Genomic DNA, 16,517 nt, shown 5'->3' with positions numbered 1-16,517 from the left:
CGCGCCCTGGGTGCCTTCATCTGCGCCCTTCTGCCCTGACGTCTTTTTCCAAAATTATCTTGTGCCGTTTTGGTAAAATTTTGTTTCATCGATTTCTGATCTCCAAGTTAATTGAAAATATGACACCTATGTGATTGCCCCCAGGTTAATCATGTCATTACAATCAATTACAATGATAAAGACTTCAAAGGTGTTAATAACTAGGTAATTTAATTAGGACAATGTATCTTTTTGTCATACTTTTGATGAATGTGTCAGCGAGTGTGTTTAGCTTGGGTAGGCATTTTCGATCTCCAAGTCACAATGGAAGAGTGTATAAATGAAGACTTTCATGACTTTAGAATTGAATTTAAGTCATCAAAATAAAACTATGCCTTTACAGAAATGCCTTCCATCTTAACTTGTTAGCGACAAGCACAGTTTTTAATTAACCCAAACCGATTGATTTTGATTTTGGAGTTACTTCCCCTGTTTTAGCTTATTACAAATTTGTGCTCTAAAAGTATTATCCAGTACCAAAAAAAGGAATAAATAACCAATTGAATATATAATAACATAATAATGTTACCTTAAAGATATTAACTGTCTTTGAACATATTAAAAAATATATATTGCAATTTCTACTTGATAATTATACTTTTAGCAATCCATGTTCTAAACATTGTTAAATTAGTAATGCTCTTAGTATCAGATCATTGCTTGACCACACATATTCTTTCATAATGGGTAGAGTGAAGTTAAACTGTAAAAACATAATATGTTGATAAAGATGTACTATATCATTCATAACTACACAAACAATGAAATAAAGACTATAGTTGAAAAGCATCTTTATTTAAAAAAAAACAACATATACAGTAAAAATAAAAAAGAGATTTGTTCACTCGTGATACACACAGAAACGTAGACAAAAAAATGAGCAGTGCCTTTTCTTATCATAAAAAGTGCCCTGCCCTCCACTGGCACCCTGCCCCTTTTGATTTCTAGCTAGAGCACTGGTTTTATTCTGTTATGATAACTTATCTCTGAAAATTAAAATTTACAAAAATAAACACTCATGAAACATTTTACTTATATATGTAGCATATTTTGAAAAACACAAATTTAAAAATAATTTAAATAAAGGTATAAAAGAAAATCCTAACATCAAAATGATGCAGAAATGTTTCAGTATACAGTAGTTATGAATAGGTGTAAGATTGAATTGATTGTTTATATTAACAATTTAGGCACAGGACTTGAAACAAAGAGACAGAAGCTCAAGCAAATTATCCAAAAAATCGGATGAGTCGGAAGATGTACCAGAAAATGTAAGTGTAAACCATTAAAATGAAGAAAAAAATAAGAGAAACAAGCCTTAGCAAATTGATAATGCTTACAGAGTTGGAATATCTGAGCTGAAATTATAATAATTACTAAATCTAAAAAATGTACAGAAATAATGATATAACAGTAATACGTGCAAAAAAGTAAAGTAAGCATTATTCAAATTTCACATAGATCTCATTAATTAATCAAACAACTTTTATACTATGGAATTACCTTTCTGAAAGTTGAAGGACAAATACCTATTATTTTGTTATCCATAATTTCAGCAAATGAATGGAGATGTAGAACAAACTGATGGACAGACAGACAGCAACCAGAATAATGGTCATGCTACTGCAGGTAAGATGACAGACAATTATTAAATTTGAATAAGTAATTATGCTAACATGTATATCAAAAAGTTGTTGTTTTAAGTGTATACCATATGTGGTTAACAACATTGTGGTAAATATAGTGTTGTTTTTAATCAATCTTGTTCACAATATAGTGAATTGCATAAAACTTTCAACATTGAAAGTTGACATAAATGCAATGTACATGTATTTAAAATAAAAACAAAAAAGATTTATCCTACAATTTTAAATTTAACAAGCAACTTTTACAATTACATCAAATACTAAGTTTTCAGTGGTCAATTTTATAATAAGATAATCTAGCTTTTTACCTCTCTTTATTAGGAATAAGGAATAACTTGCCGTAAGAGATTCTTTATTTCATTTAAGCAAACTTATTTGATATAAACAAGTTGAAGGGAGATAATCCCATCCCGTGATATAAAAAGAAAAAAAGCATTTAATGCTGCATACAGATTAAATATATTTTGTTTATTTGACAGATGAAGCTATAGATGGAGAGGAGACTACAGAAGTTGTAGTAAATGGTGTTATAGAGGATTTAATTGATCAAGTTTGTACAGGTACTGTCACCAGTATTTAATGCTCTACGGGAGATGCTAAAAAAGTTGTGATATTTGTTAGATACCAGTCTTCATAGTTTCATGGAAATCACAGAATTTGATAAGTGCTAAAAGTTCATAATTTCAGTTTAGTTTATTCTATGCCAAGTGTGAAACCATGTACTGTAAAATATTTTATTTTTGGAGAGCTCGAACTTGTTTATATCTTGGTTCAAACCTGTTCACAAGGTGTTATATTCACTTTCTTCAACATGATTCTGATCTTTTTAAAACAAATTACATGGTTGTTTTTTCCAAATTATTTTAATAGCTTGATTGAAAAAAAATATAAAGAAAAATTCTCACATTATGGTATTTTCCATATTTCTTCAGAAACTCTGAAAATTGGGTTACAAAAATAATATTTCTTCTGCTGCAGGTTTTTTTGAGCTGAAAAATTAATTAATTGGTTTTAGTTTTGCTCTCATATTAATATGTTCAATTAAATATAAATTGTTTAAAAAATCATTATATAAAACAAACAAAAATAAAGATATGAAGTATGTGTATAGAAGACGACATTTTGTGTATGAAATGAATCTTGGAAAAGAATGTGCATCTTATTGCATCATTATAGTTGTGGTCAATAAATAAATTCAAGAACAAAAACTATCTAGCTATTAGAGTAGAAGTAAACATTGATATTGTAAGTGAAAAAAGGATTTATATACATTGTGAATCTTATAATTATAGGCTAGAAGTAATTGTAGAAATATCTAAACCATACATTGGTACTTTGTTTTTGATTGTTGACCAAACAGTACATCATGATGTATATGCCAAAATTTGTCTTTCTAATACATGTAACCAAAATATCATACCAGTATTATTTTCACCATGTAATTCTTCCTAGATATTTATATGTATTTACAGAAAGCTTAATCTTTTGATTTGATGATATATCAGCAGTATATGTATATTATTATATATTCACATGCATTGTTTACATGTTTTTACTGCATTTTAAATTCATGCCCTTTGTATGAACATTTGGTTAATACCACTCTAGATAGTGCAAGTGTAGGAAGCAGGCACTACAAAAATGATTTGAAACATAATTGGTCAACACCACTAGGTTAGCCATGTAGTTTAAATATTATTTTTTATTAGTACTGAGTAAAGTAATGGATATTTGAAATTTGTAGGTTCTGTTATTTATTAAAATTTTCAACTGAATGCTTCTAATTTGTTGAAATAGTAATTTTCTACTTATTGTAAATTAGAAAACATTAATTAATCTCAGAATACCTCACAGTTTCAAAGATTAAAAGTAAATTATATAATTTAAAGGAAAAGTTTTACAGGTTGTCAAAGTTTGATTGTAGTATTGCCTGTTTAATTAGACTTGACACTTCAGTAGTATTAATTTTGTTTTTAATGCTTATATTTATAACTTTTAAACTTTTTTGTGCTTTTGATACTTACAGTATTTTGTTGAATTTTTAGAGCAACCTAATACAAGCATGGAAGGTGCTGGTTCCTTGCCCATTACTCATGCTTCTTCCTCTCCCCAAGTAGAAACTGGGGATGGGGAAACAACTTCTCAAACTACACAGCTAGGGGAGACAACTTCCCAAACTACACAGCAAGGGGAGACAACTTCCCAATCTTCAAACCAGGGGGAGACAACCTCTATGGCATCTTCACAACAAGGGGAAGTAACTTCTCAGTCTTCACATAGCAGAAGTGGAAGTGGTTATGGTAAATAGATGTTGTGTGTACATGTGTTGTGTTAGTTGTAAACAAAAGATTTGTTTCTGAATTCACACAAAATCTGAGTGTGTGAACTCCTAAAAAGCTATCCACAATTCCTATTGTAATAAGCAGCGTTCTGTTTTGGTTAAGGTCACATTTTGTTGAAATATGGTAAATAAATAGAAACTGGTTAATCTTGCTTTATATGAATTGGAAATACTAGTTTTCTGAAGCAATCAGAGCATAGTTTTAAGAATATGTTAGTTTGTTTAGGGATATTATTACTAAGCATGACAACCCATATTTATCTCATAATTGCTATTTTATGCATTTTAGAACTAACTATTTCAATAGATTCAATTCATTCAGTAAACTGTAAAATTTCTTTACAAATAGTAATTTGATTTGATAATTTCAAAAGTTTGTTTGTCAAAATCAAGGCTATAACCAAAAGAGACCATTAGTTTTTTTAAAAATCACAAGAAAGGCTATATATAATTCTGGTTGTTTTAAGAAAATATTTCAATAAAGTTTAATGCAACATTGGTATCTGGTCAATCCAGCTACCTGTAGAATGTCAAGGATAGTTTTCAGAAACAAATGAGGCATAGTTTAATGAATGTTATTTCGGAGATTAATATTATCACTGAGCATGAAAACCCATATTTATATCTTTCTTACTTGTTATATGAATGCTAAAACTTGAATTAATTAGTTAATACAACATGTTTTTAGAAAAACAAACTAATGTGGTAAAATAAGACGATTGGTATTTATTTATTTCCAGTACATGTGTAGGTTTAAAACAGGAAAACTATAGATATTTTATTATGTGTATATTGTGGAATATTTAATGCTAACTAGACATTAGAGGGATAGTATTAATTAGAAAAGATAGATTTTACATCTTTTTAAATTTCATTTCTTTTTTAGCTCACCTGACCTGAAAGGTCAAGTGAGCTTTTCTCATCACTTGGCGTCCGTCGTCCGTCGTCCGTAAACTTTTACAAAAATCTTCTCCTCTGAAACTACTTGGCCAAATTTAACCAAACTTGGCCACAATCATCCTTGGGGTATCTAGTTTAAAAAATGTGTCCGATGACCTGGCCATCAAAGCAAGATGGCCGCCATGGCTAAAAATAGAGCACAGGGGTAAAATGCAGTTTTTGGCTTATAACTCAAAAAAACCAAAGCAATTAGAGCAAATCTGACATGGGGTAAAATTGATTATCAGGTCAAGATCTATCTGCCCTGAAATTTTCAGATGGATCGGACAACTGGTTGTTGGGTTGCTGCCCCTGAATTGGTAATTTTAAGGAAATTTTGCAGTTTTTGGTTATTATCTTGAATTTTATTATAGATAGAGATAAACTGTAAACAGCAATAATGTTCAGCAAAGTAAGATGTACAAATAAGTCAACATGACCAAAATTGTCAGAGAACTCCTTAAGGAGTTATTGTCCTTTATAGTCAATATTGAACAACTTTTCGTCATTTTTGTAACTTGTACAAAAATCTTCTTTTCTAAAACTATGGGCCAAATTTAACCAATCTTGGTCACAATCATTACAAGTGTATCTATTTTAAAAAAGTGTCTAATGACCCTGCCTGCCAACCAAGATGGCTGACAACAGTAAATACAGTAACAGGTGAGCGACACAGGCTCTTGAGAGCCTCTAGTTTTATTAACTAGGAAAATTCAAAATATTTTATTTTTATTATTTTTTTTTTTTTTTTATTAATTCAGGTTTTAAACTGTTGTAACTTTTATCACAAATATTGAAGTTTTTAATTTTCTTTTTCTAGCGTTGAACAAGTTAGATGATGAACCTGAAGGCCTGGAGAATGCAGAATCCCCAGACATGGCCCAAGGTGTATTTAGTCATATCCTACAGAAAGATGCATTCCTTGTCTTCAGAAGTCTGTGTAAATTATCCATGAAACCATTGGCTGACGGGCCTCCTGATCCAAAGTATGTATATCATATGTGTAGTCGCAGTTAAGTCTCTCACTCTCTCTCCTTGTCTTAGAAGTTTGTGTAAATTATCCATGAAACCGTTGGCTGACGGGCCTCCTGATCCAAAGTATGTATATCATATGTGTAGTCACAATTAACTCTCACTCTCTCTCTCCTTGTCTTCAGAAGTCTGTGTAAATTATCCATGAAACCATTGGCTGATGGGCCTCCTGATCCAAAGTATGTATCTCTCTTCCTCTCTCTGTAAATTATCCATGAAACCATTGGCTGACGGGCCTCCTGATCCAAAATATGTCTGTCTGTCTCTCTCTCCTTGTCTTCAGAAGTCTGTGTAAGTTATCCATGAAACCATTGGCTGACAGGCCTCCTGATCCAAAGTATGTATATTATATGTGTAGTCACAATTAACTCTCTCACTCTCTCTCTCTCTCTCCTTGTCTTCAAAAGTCTGTGTAAATTATCCATGAAACCATAGGCTGACAGGCCTACTGATCCAAAGTATGTATATCACAAGTGTTGTCACAGTTCTCTCTCTCTCTCTCTCTCTCTCTCTCTGTAAATTATCCATGAAACCATTGGCTGACGGGCCTCCTGATCCAAAGTATGTATATCACAAATATAGTCACAGTTAACTCTCTCACTCTCTCTCTCCTTGTCTTTACAAGTCTGTGTAAATTATCCATGAAACCATTGGCTCCCTCTTGATACAAAGTATGTATATCATATGTGTAGACACAATTAACTATTTACTCACCTTATATTTCTCTCTCTCCCTCTCTCTAAAGGGCCTCCTCATCCATATACCACAGTTGCAGACACTATCAACAACTGACAACTGCTTTATCCTCTGTTTTTTTAACACCAGTATTCTCTATTTTCTCTCAATATATTAAAAAAGTGAAATGTTCATTACCTTTATATTGGCAAATTGAAGGAATATTATTTTCATTAGATAAAAGATGTACAATTTAAGTTAATCTAACCTTGAAAATTCAATTAAAAGTGTATATTTAAGGAGGAAAGGCATCTGGTACATTGTCCATTTGCAAATTGAATTTGAATTTATTTATGGAACTGAAATACAGTTTTAAATTTTGATTTTTATCTTGCCTGTCACAAGTCTCAATAGCTATTATGTTCTGATTAATTCTCAGACAACGCATATCTTTGTTAACAGTTTATGGTGTGAAAGCTCAACATATGATATTACTTGGCGGTAAAATAGTTGTTTGGTAACGGGGAAGTAAAAATATCTTTTTTCTATTTCAGATCACATGAACTGCGCTCCAAGATTCTGTCCTTACAGTTGTTACTGTCCATACTTCAGAATGCAGGACCAGTGTTTAAGACAAATGAAATGTTTATCAATGCCATTAAACAATATTTATGTGTAGCTTTGTCTAAGAATGGAGTTAGTTCTGTTCCTGATGTGTTTGAGCTGTCTTTAGCCATCTTTCTAACATTGTTATCAAACTTTAAACAACATCTCAAAATGCAGATTGAGGTAAGAATATATATTTTAACCCTGATAAATGGAATAAATTGATATGAACTTCTTACATGTAAAGGGAAATCTGGATATACAATGTTAATATCTGTTTCTTATTATTCATTTTTTTCTTCATAAAAATACCATAAAAGTATTAGAATATGTTTTAAAGCACTACTTTAAAATGGTAATTTTTTTCAGTTGACAAAGAAACCTATAAAACTCACAAAACTTTAGTTACCTGTAATGAAAATATCGAAAAATTACTTAGATCAATATGTACTCTAAATTTACTGCAAACTAAAGTAAATACAATAACATTAAATGGATTTCAAATATGTTGTTAAAATGTTCAGGTAAAAAAAAATCAAAAATATTATAATTGTTTTACTAATCATCTTTAAAATATATTTTTTTTACCAAATTATAAATAATCTTTGTCTGTTGCAGGTATTCTTCAAAGAAATATTCCTGTATATACTAGAGACTCCTAGTAGTTCTTTTGAACATAAATGGATGGTCATACAAGTGTTAACCAGAATCTGTGCAGGTAATGACAACAAAATATTTTACGTTTTGATTTTTTATTAATCTTGGAATATTTCAATGTTAATTGTCATCTTTGGCATTGTGTGTTTGATCTTTGGTAGGTTTGTGTTAATTCTTGTTCAAAGAAAGTGCATGTATTGAAATCTAAGAAAACAATGAACAATTTTCCTTTTGTGTTTTTTCCTGCTATGCTGCTGTCATTGAAAAGGTTTTTTAGAATCATGGGATATTTACACAATAAAAATAACCATTTCTTAAAAATGTGTGTTATTTTTCAGATATGGATAGGATAAAATTTTATGAAGTTTTATTTTGTTTTGTAGATGCACAGTGTGTGGTTGACATCTATTTGAATTACGACTGTGATTTAGCATTAGCAAATATATTTGAAAGACTTGTAAATGACCTTTCTAAACTTGCACAAGGTCGTCATGCTTTAGCTCTTGGTAAGTATACAAACCTATGAATAATCTGGATACTTGCACATTGTTGTCATGCTTCATTTTAGTTTCCTGTAATTGTATAACACATATGATTGATCTTGACTGAAAGATAATTCCCAAGATTTTCTGTTAATTTATTGTTGCACAAGATCTTCAAAAGAACTTATAATTAGAGTAAACGAATAATGAAAATTAAAGGCAAAAGAGACTTTGAAGAACATGTCTGTTGAGAACTGTAGAACCAGCTAATAAACTAGATAAAGATAAAAGATATTTGGAATTCCAGAGCATGTCTCTGAAGTTGTAGAAGATATTTGGAATTCCAGAGCATGTCTCTGAAGTTGTAGAAATGGTTATGAATACCTGACTGCCTAATTTTCATAAATTGGTAATTATCAGGCACAGTTGGATACTTTGGCGAAAATTAATGTAGAATGAAGAATTTTGTAAATGTTGTTAAAAAGTGACAGATATTTTTGTTTACGGTTGGATCATGATAAGTTTTCTGTTTCAGGTGCTACTCCCAACCAGGAAAGAAGTATGAGAATAAAGGGATTAGAATGCTTAGTTTCTATAATGAAATGCTTGGTAGAATGGAGTAAAGATTTGTATGTTAATCCTCATTCACAGTCTAATCTAGGTATGTTCTTTTATGGAATAAAACTTTGCAGATAATGCATTGTATCTTCAGGTGAAAAAAACATTGATTGCTGGATAACCTTTAAATTATTTTAACAAAATTTGTAATTTTACATCGCATACATTTCTTAGTAGTACTTAATGCTTATGCTATAGTTTATAAGAAACAGTTCAATTAACAGATTGTATACCATTGATTTTCACATCTGATATGTTATTTGCCAAAACTTAAACTGATATTAAAACCATACAACATTGAAAAAATATGTTAAATTGATTTGAATTAATGGAAATAATGAGTCTTAAAGTTGCCATTTTGTCTTATTTTTGAAAATCAATTTATTGGAGTGTTTTTCAAACAGAAAGTTCTCTTCTAATGTAATATGGAACTATTAAAGTAAAAACCTTGCTTTTCTATGTATGCATTGTAGGTCAAGAGAATAAGCCCTCTACAGAAACTGATAGTGACTCTGGGAAAGGTACAATGACAAGTTATGGCAGTGTTAACTCACTCAGCTCTAACAATAGCTCACAACTCACTAGCAGTCAGCCATTAGATAATCCAGAGCAGTTTGAGACATTAAAACAACAAAAGGAAATTTGGGAACATGGCATTGAATTGTAAGTTTACAGAAACATAGTTGAAAGAAAAAGATCCATTATCTGTATAAGTCATGATTTTTTATAACCAGCAGAATAGCTTCAACTGATACAAAAATAGAGCATAGAAATACTAATAAGAAAAGAGAAAGATAAAGGGCTACACTCAACATGAATTTAAAGATAATATACTCTAGACATTAACTAACAGAAAAGGTTTCTTAATTCTAAAAGTTACAGCAAGGTTTTCTGTGAGAAATCATACTTAGAATTCTCTTAGCACAATTGATTATTTTTTTGAACAGATTCAATAAGAAACCAAAGAAAGGTATAGCCTATTTACAGGAACAAGGACTTCTGGGTAATACGCCAGATGATCTAGCTGAATGGTTCCATAGTGATGACAGAATGGACACGGTAAAAAAAAACAATTTTGTTAATGATTGGAAAAGATATAGATATAGTTATGTTTCTATATAATAAGGCGAATATGGAAGAAATCTATATATGTGCTGCGTCGGATAGAAATCGACATTATGCAAGTGCATGTACACAGATTTGATCGATTGGGGAATAATTAAGATATAAAAGATGTGCATTTTCGTACGTTTTAAAGCGTTGTCTTCTTATGAAAACCTACTTTTGGAACAATTAAAGACTTTCCATAGAAATTATTTCAACCAAAAATAGGTTAATAGAGGTATTGATTTTCGTTTGCATAAGGTCGATTTATATCCGATGTAGCTCATATGTACATGTCACAAAGTTCTTTACAAATATTATGGATTATTGAATACACATCATAGAGTTATACAACTTATCTGCAGCAAGATCAATAAGATCTTTTCGTCAGTGTGAGCATAACTGCAATGGTAAATTACTTTAAAAAATATGTATAAGAATATAGAAAATTGTATTAACCAAAAATAGGGAAATTTTTCATTTGGTAAGGTTTGTTAAAGTGATGATAACAATTAGATTTTCATTTCTCCAAAAGAATGATAATGTTGAAAAAGATAATTCGAGAATGTGTGACTGATATTCAATGTATTTATTAATGGATCTTCTGTTTAAATTGCTAGAAAACTTTAAACAAGGTCACAAGTTCTTAAGTAAATCGTATTCTTTTATTTACAGGCAGTTGTTGGAGATTTTCTTGGTGAGAATGAGAAGTAAGTCTTTTATAAGGATAGAATGCATCATTATAGGTGAATTGAACAATTGACTTCTATTCCACAAAATAATTATGATTTAAAGATATAGATGATTGATTGAAAGTTCTCAAGATGTGGAAAGGGAATACATGTTATTGGAAACAATTACTGTTGTCATTGATCAGGTACATAAACATATTCTACATACAAAAATAATTGGAAAAAATTTAGAATCTAAAATGCACCATAAAGAAACAACATCTTTTAATACTGCTAGATAAAAGATTGGTATTTAGGAAATGTTAGAACAGTTTTATTTTTCATTGTTACCTGAATATAATTTTTCTTCAAACAACGACATTTGTAGCAATGTTAAATATTATTAAGTATTGCTGTAATATGATTTTCATAAAGGCCAAGTATTCCAAAACATAAATTATTATATCCTTATTGATTATCAGTCCAATATGATTTGTTACTAGGCAATATATTAAAAATAAACCAGCAGATTTGTAAGAAATCTATATGGCCTGGTTTTAGTCTTGTTGGTGCCACTTTAAGTTTCATACTTTATTGACATTTTGTATCATATTTAAGCTGTAAATATATAACAGTTATTATTAAATGGTAGGTCTCACACCTAGAATATTTTCCATTTACCATGTTTGTCATTCTTAGGATAAACAAAGAAGTAATGTATGCCTATGTAGATAAGCTTGACCTAACAGAAATGGAGTTCATCCCAGCTCTACGAAGATTTCTAGAGGGGTTCAGACTGCCTGGTGAATCTCAGAAAATAGACAGGCTCATGGAAAAATTTGCTTCCAGATATTTCTCTTGTAATATTAAGTAAGTATATTTGAAAATTTGTAATTTACCTCCAAACATTTTTTTAGCTTCTTTTTTTCCCCACCCACAACACAGAGGAGAAGAGTATATTAATTTGCCCCTGTCAATTAGTCTGTCCGTCCTTTCAAAGGATATATAATTCTTTGTCAAGCTTCTATTACAGTTCAAAAGATAGAATCTTTTTTGTTTATAAAACATTTGAAGATATATTTTTTACAGAAGTACCATTTGTTGAAATCAGTCCATCTTAGGGAATTTTCCTAAATAATTGGGTATAGGGTTTGTTGATTTCCTCTTACAGTTTACAACATTTTGTGGATTCATAGTTATTGGTAGGGTATATAATAATTTTGTGGGTAAAGGTAACCCACAAATTCAAGTGTTCATCAAAATACAAATTTATTTAAGCTTTTCTGCAGAATTTTCGAACCACCAAAAATCAAGTATCCAATAAAATTATTTTTTTCTCAAATTTGCTAAAACTTTTTCATATGAAAAAAATTGAATCATCCTGAATTGATGTTATGATAGGCATGAAAATTATATGAGTAAGCTCATTCTAAAATTTTGCTTTTGCAGTTAAGCAGGCTTAAAAAAATTAGTAATAATAAATTTTTATCTGCACAATTAGCAAATGTATTTTAAAAAGATTTAGTAAAAAGGTGATGAATTACCCCAATACTCAAGAGATACTTTTATATATTTTCAGTAATGAAGTATTTGCTAGTGCAGACACAGCTTATGTATTGGCTTATTCCATCATCATGTTGACTACTGATCTGCACAGTTCTCAGGTAAAACTTACTTCAGTTTCTTTACATCATATTTGTGCTTTGTTTTGAAATAAACAATTGATTACCTAAATTTTGAATTTAAAACTAAGTACATATTTAATCATTTAAAGTAGTACATTTAATTTTGATTTTATGAAGTTTTAATTAAATAAACTATCAGGAATTGAAAACAAAACAGCTAATGTGGAATGGTGAAGTCATCCTGAAGCTTTTTCGTATGGGCAGAATTGTTTTTGAACCTGACAAAAATAACCTATTTCCTTATATATCAGCAGCTTTATGCTAAAAAATATACTATACAATCAATAAACAAGTTCTGTGGATATATTTAAGGTCATTTATTTAATTGTTTTTCTGAAGGTCCGAAACAAAATGACAAAAGAGCAGTACATAAAAATGAATCGTGGAATAAATGATAGTAAAGATTTACCAGAGGAATATCTGTCTGCCATTTATGATGAGATTGCAGGAAATGAAATCAAAATGAAAGTAGGAGCTGTCATAAAACAACCAAATAAACAAGGAAGTAAGTTAGATACCAAATTAATAACTGTAAATTCAGGTTGCATTCTTATATTTAATACATTTATTGTTATGTAGGTTTTCCAAAAATCACTTTTTTCTCATTCTTCAAAATCACAATAATAAAAGCAGGCTATAATTTTTGAATTTACAGTTATTGTTTATCATTTTCTAGCACCACATATGATGTGTATTGGTTTTATAAATAAAAATTGATCATAAAGTTGCAATTAACTTGTTTGAAAAATATATACTTAATTAAGAAACTTCAACATTTCTATTCCATAGAATTTTTTTATGTAATATTGCTGGTAATTTCATCAGTAGTTTTTAAAATTGGACTCAAGAAAATGTTAATTGCAAAGTGAATTTTAGTAACTTTGATAATTAATAATGTGAGAATTCCATCCTAAGTATGTTCAAATCAGAGTAAACAAGAATGTGTCCATAGTACACGGATGCCCCACTCACACTATCATTTTCTATGTTCAGTGGACCCTGAAATTGAACAAAAAAAAAACAACTCTAATTTGGCATTAAAATTATGTAGATCATATCATTGGGAAATATGTACTAAGTTTCAAGTTGATTGGACTTCAACTTCATCAAAAACTAACTTAATCATAAACTTTTACCTGAACCTTGACCAAAAACTTAAACCTGAAGCGGGACAGACAGACGGATGGACGGACAAACAGATGCACAGACCTAAAATATAATGCCCCTAAATGGGGCATAAAATTTCAAATCAACAATATCAATTACAATGAAATGCAAAAGAATATGATTGGATCAATGAATGTTTAATTTGTATTTTCAGAAGACATAACCAGTGATAAGCAGAGAAGAATGTTGTACAATGTAGAAATGGACAACATGGCTGCCACAGCTAAGGCACTGATGGAGTCTGTTAGTCATGTTGATTCTTTTTTCACAAGTGCTACACATTTTGAACATGTCAGGCCAATGTTTAAGGTAACTAATTGTATGCTACATAGTGAATGAATAGAATTAGAATTGCATTTCATATAAAAATAAATCGAATATTGGTTTTGTAAGTTTTAAGCATTAAAATTCAAGTAAAATGGAACATTTTGCAAAGAAGTACTTCTTTTATAGAATATGCTTCATTTCTTGATTTCTTTGTTTTAGCCAGTAGAAAAAATAAAATAGAATATGTAAAAATTCATACCTACTGTATTGAGAGATTATAAGTTTTAAATCTAGGAATTAATTTGTTTTAATGAAACCCCTTTATAAGGATTCAAAACTACAGAATACAATATCATTTAATAATGCAAAATATTTATGTTGTAGATGGCTTGGACCCCATTCCTGGCTGCTTTCAGTGTAGGTCTACAGGACTGTGATGATGCTAACATTGCTTTACTTTGTTTGGATGGCATCAGATGTGCCATACGGATTTCATGTATTTTTCGTATGGAGGTGAGTGCAAACATTGCCTTTTCAATTTCAATATCAGATGTTTAAAACAAATGATTTTTTTTATCGAACTTTTTGTTTAAATAGAAAATTATGCATGTACTGTAAAGTCAGAAATCTGTGCATGCATTGGTTATCACAATTTTTTAACAATGGACTAAAATGTGAGATAATCTGTTACAAATTGAGAACAGGCTTCATATAAATGATGCAATAAAAGTTTGAAATGCGAGTAAAAGGAATTTTGAAAACCTATCCTGTCGCAATTTTCAAATAAATTTCCAAAATTACAATGGAGTTTTGTTTTGTACAAGCTTTTAGTACAAATGAAAAACAATGAAATTTTTATTAAGGTTTTAGTTCCTGTTTCAGTGCATGAGAATAAAATATAATTTTTCTTTTACCAGCTTGAGAGAGATGCCTATGTTCAGGCTTTAGCTAGATTTACACTGTTGACAGCAGCGTCACCCTTGACGGAGATGAAAAGTAAAAACATAGATACAATCAAAACACTTATTTCAGTGGCTCATACTGACGGAAATTATCTGGGAAAATCTTGGCTGGAGGTAATTAACAAACATAATTATTTATCTTAAATTCGTTTGTAATCAAGTTATTTTGACGTTGATATTGTACTATTCACTAGATTAAAATTGCCTGAGAGTATTTTTTAATTCAATTTTATTTTTATACACTTTTATGGCATTATAATTTGTTGTTCAGTTTAAAAATGTATAATCAGGCCCTGACTGTCAAGGTAACTATGAAAGTACATATTCTCTCCTTGTGGAACAGTTATAATTTTTTTTTTATTATCAATTCTAGTTATAATTAAAACTTTAACACTCACACATTGAAGTACTGGCATTTTCATTAATTAATCAAAAACCCTCACAAAGTGCAGAAATGATTAGAATGACACATCTATTTCAGATCTTGAGATGCATATCCCAGCTAGAGTTAGCCCAGTTGATAGGTACAGGTGTAAAACCTAGCAGACAGTCTCCAGGTAAAGGAGATATGCATGGTGGACACCCAATAGAGGCCTTTGATCCTGAAGGTATGTCATATATTTATATATGTATATAGCTTTTGTAAAATAACTAAAATAAATAATTTGTCAAATACTTGACTTCTTCAAATAAGTAAAAAGTGTGTTTTTAAAACTCACACAATTTTTCAAAAGATTATCACATCAATATAAAATGATTTTATCTCTCTTCCAGTTATTGCGAGAGGTGGATTAGATTCCAAACGTTTAGCTAACCTACAGGAACAGATGGGGGAAACCAGTTCACAAAGTGTGGTTGTAGCTGTAGACAGGATATTCACAGGATCTGTCAAATTAGATGGAGGAGCTATTGGTTAGTCTCTTGTTCAAATTTAGACAATTATTATTTGATTACCCACTGTTAGCCTTGTCACAATGGGAACTAGAATTTGCAATTAAACGTTTAAAAGAAATATATTATTTAATGATATATGATAAAAATGAAAACTCAAAATTTAAGTTTAAGTGAAAACCAGAGCCTTGAAATTAGTGACCATTCACATAATACATCATCCAGCATATTTATTCTAATAGCATTACTTTATTTCAGTTGAATTTGTGAAAGCTTTATGCCAAGTGTCCATGGATGAGCTAGCACATGTCAGTCATCCTAGAATGTTCAGTTTGACCAAGATAGTGGAGATTTCCTATTATAATATGGGTAGAATTAGGTTGCAGTGGTCTAGAATATGGCAGATTCTTGGTGACCACTTTAATAAGGTAATAATTATAATTTATTAATCATGTTTACAAGCTCTATCACACAAACTCTTACGGGTGTATATGTTCTGCATTTACAGTAATAAAATGTTCTATCTCAAAATATTCCAACAGCTATGGCTTTTCAAAGTGACAAAAAAAAATCATATATATTGTATGGGTTGATGGGCAAAACAATATTTACTATTAAGAATGCAACACAGACAAACATACATGTGTACATTCAATGTTTTGTCTCTCTTTTATTGTCTTTCTCTGATAATATCTCTAGTTCTCTCATTAGATAGATTTTTATTTCAATTTATTT

At 30.1% G+C, this 16,517-nt stretch overlaps 1 protein-coding gene across 1 annotated transcript in view; it reads left to right on the top strand.

Annotated features, from left to right (window-relative positions):
• Nucleotides 1-16,517, top strand: part of LOC143065213 (brefeldin A-inhibited guanine nucleotide-exchange protein 1-like) — a 41,681-nt gene that overhangs the window by 9,308 nt on the left and 15,856 nt on the right. Inside the window, exons 6-26 of the mRNA XM_076238646.1 lie at nt 1,230-1,310; nt 1,596-1,668; nt 2,165-2,245; nt 3,731-3,985; nt 5,786-5,951; nt 7,227-7,461; nt 7,897-7,996; nt 8,319-8,441; nt 8,953-9,078; nt 9,509-9,698; nt 9,983-10,094; nt 10,815-10,849; nt 11,510-11,680; nt 12,390-12,474; nt 12,835-13,000; nt 13,817-13,971; nt 14,314-14,442; nt 14,847-15,005; nt 15,373-15,499; nt 15,666-15,803; nt 16,041-16,210. Coding sequence (XP_076094761.1) covers nt 1,230-1,310; nt 1,596-1,668; nt 2,165-2,245; nt 3,731-3,985; nt 5,786-5,951; nt 7,227-7,461; nt 7,897-7,996; nt 8,319-8,441; nt 8,953-9,078; nt 9,509-9,698; nt 9,983-10,094; nt 10,815-10,849; nt 11,510-11,680; nt 12,390-12,474; nt 12,835-13,000; nt 13,817-13,971; nt 14,314-14,442; nt 14,847-15,005; nt 15,373-15,499; nt 15,666-15,803; nt 16,041-16,210 — 2,877 coding nt within the window. The remainder of the gene's footprint in view (nt 1-1,229; nt 1,311-1,595; nt 1,669-2,164; nt 2,246-3,730; nt 3,986-5,785; nt 5,952-7,226; nt 7,462-7,896; nt 7,997-8,318; nt 8,442-8,952; nt 9,079-9,508; nt 9,699-9,982; nt 10,095-10,814; nt 10,850-11,509; nt 11,681-12,389; nt 12,475-12,834; nt 13,001-13,816; nt 13,972-14,313; nt 14,443-14,846; nt 15,006-15,372; nt 15,500-15,665; nt 15,804-16,040; nt 16,211-16,517) is intronic.

Source organism: Mytilus galloprovincialis, chromosome 1 (assembly GCF_965363235.1).
Source record: "Mytilus galloprovincialis chromosome 1, xbMytGall1.hap1.1, whole genome shotgun sequence".
Taxonomy (NCBI): domain Eukaryota; kingdom Metazoa; phylum Mollusca; class Bivalvia; order Mytilida; family Mytilidae; genus Mytilus; species Mytilus galloprovincialis.
The sequence above is the reverse complement of the archived record's forward strand: the minus strand, read 5'-3'. Positions and strand labels throughout refer to the sequence as shown.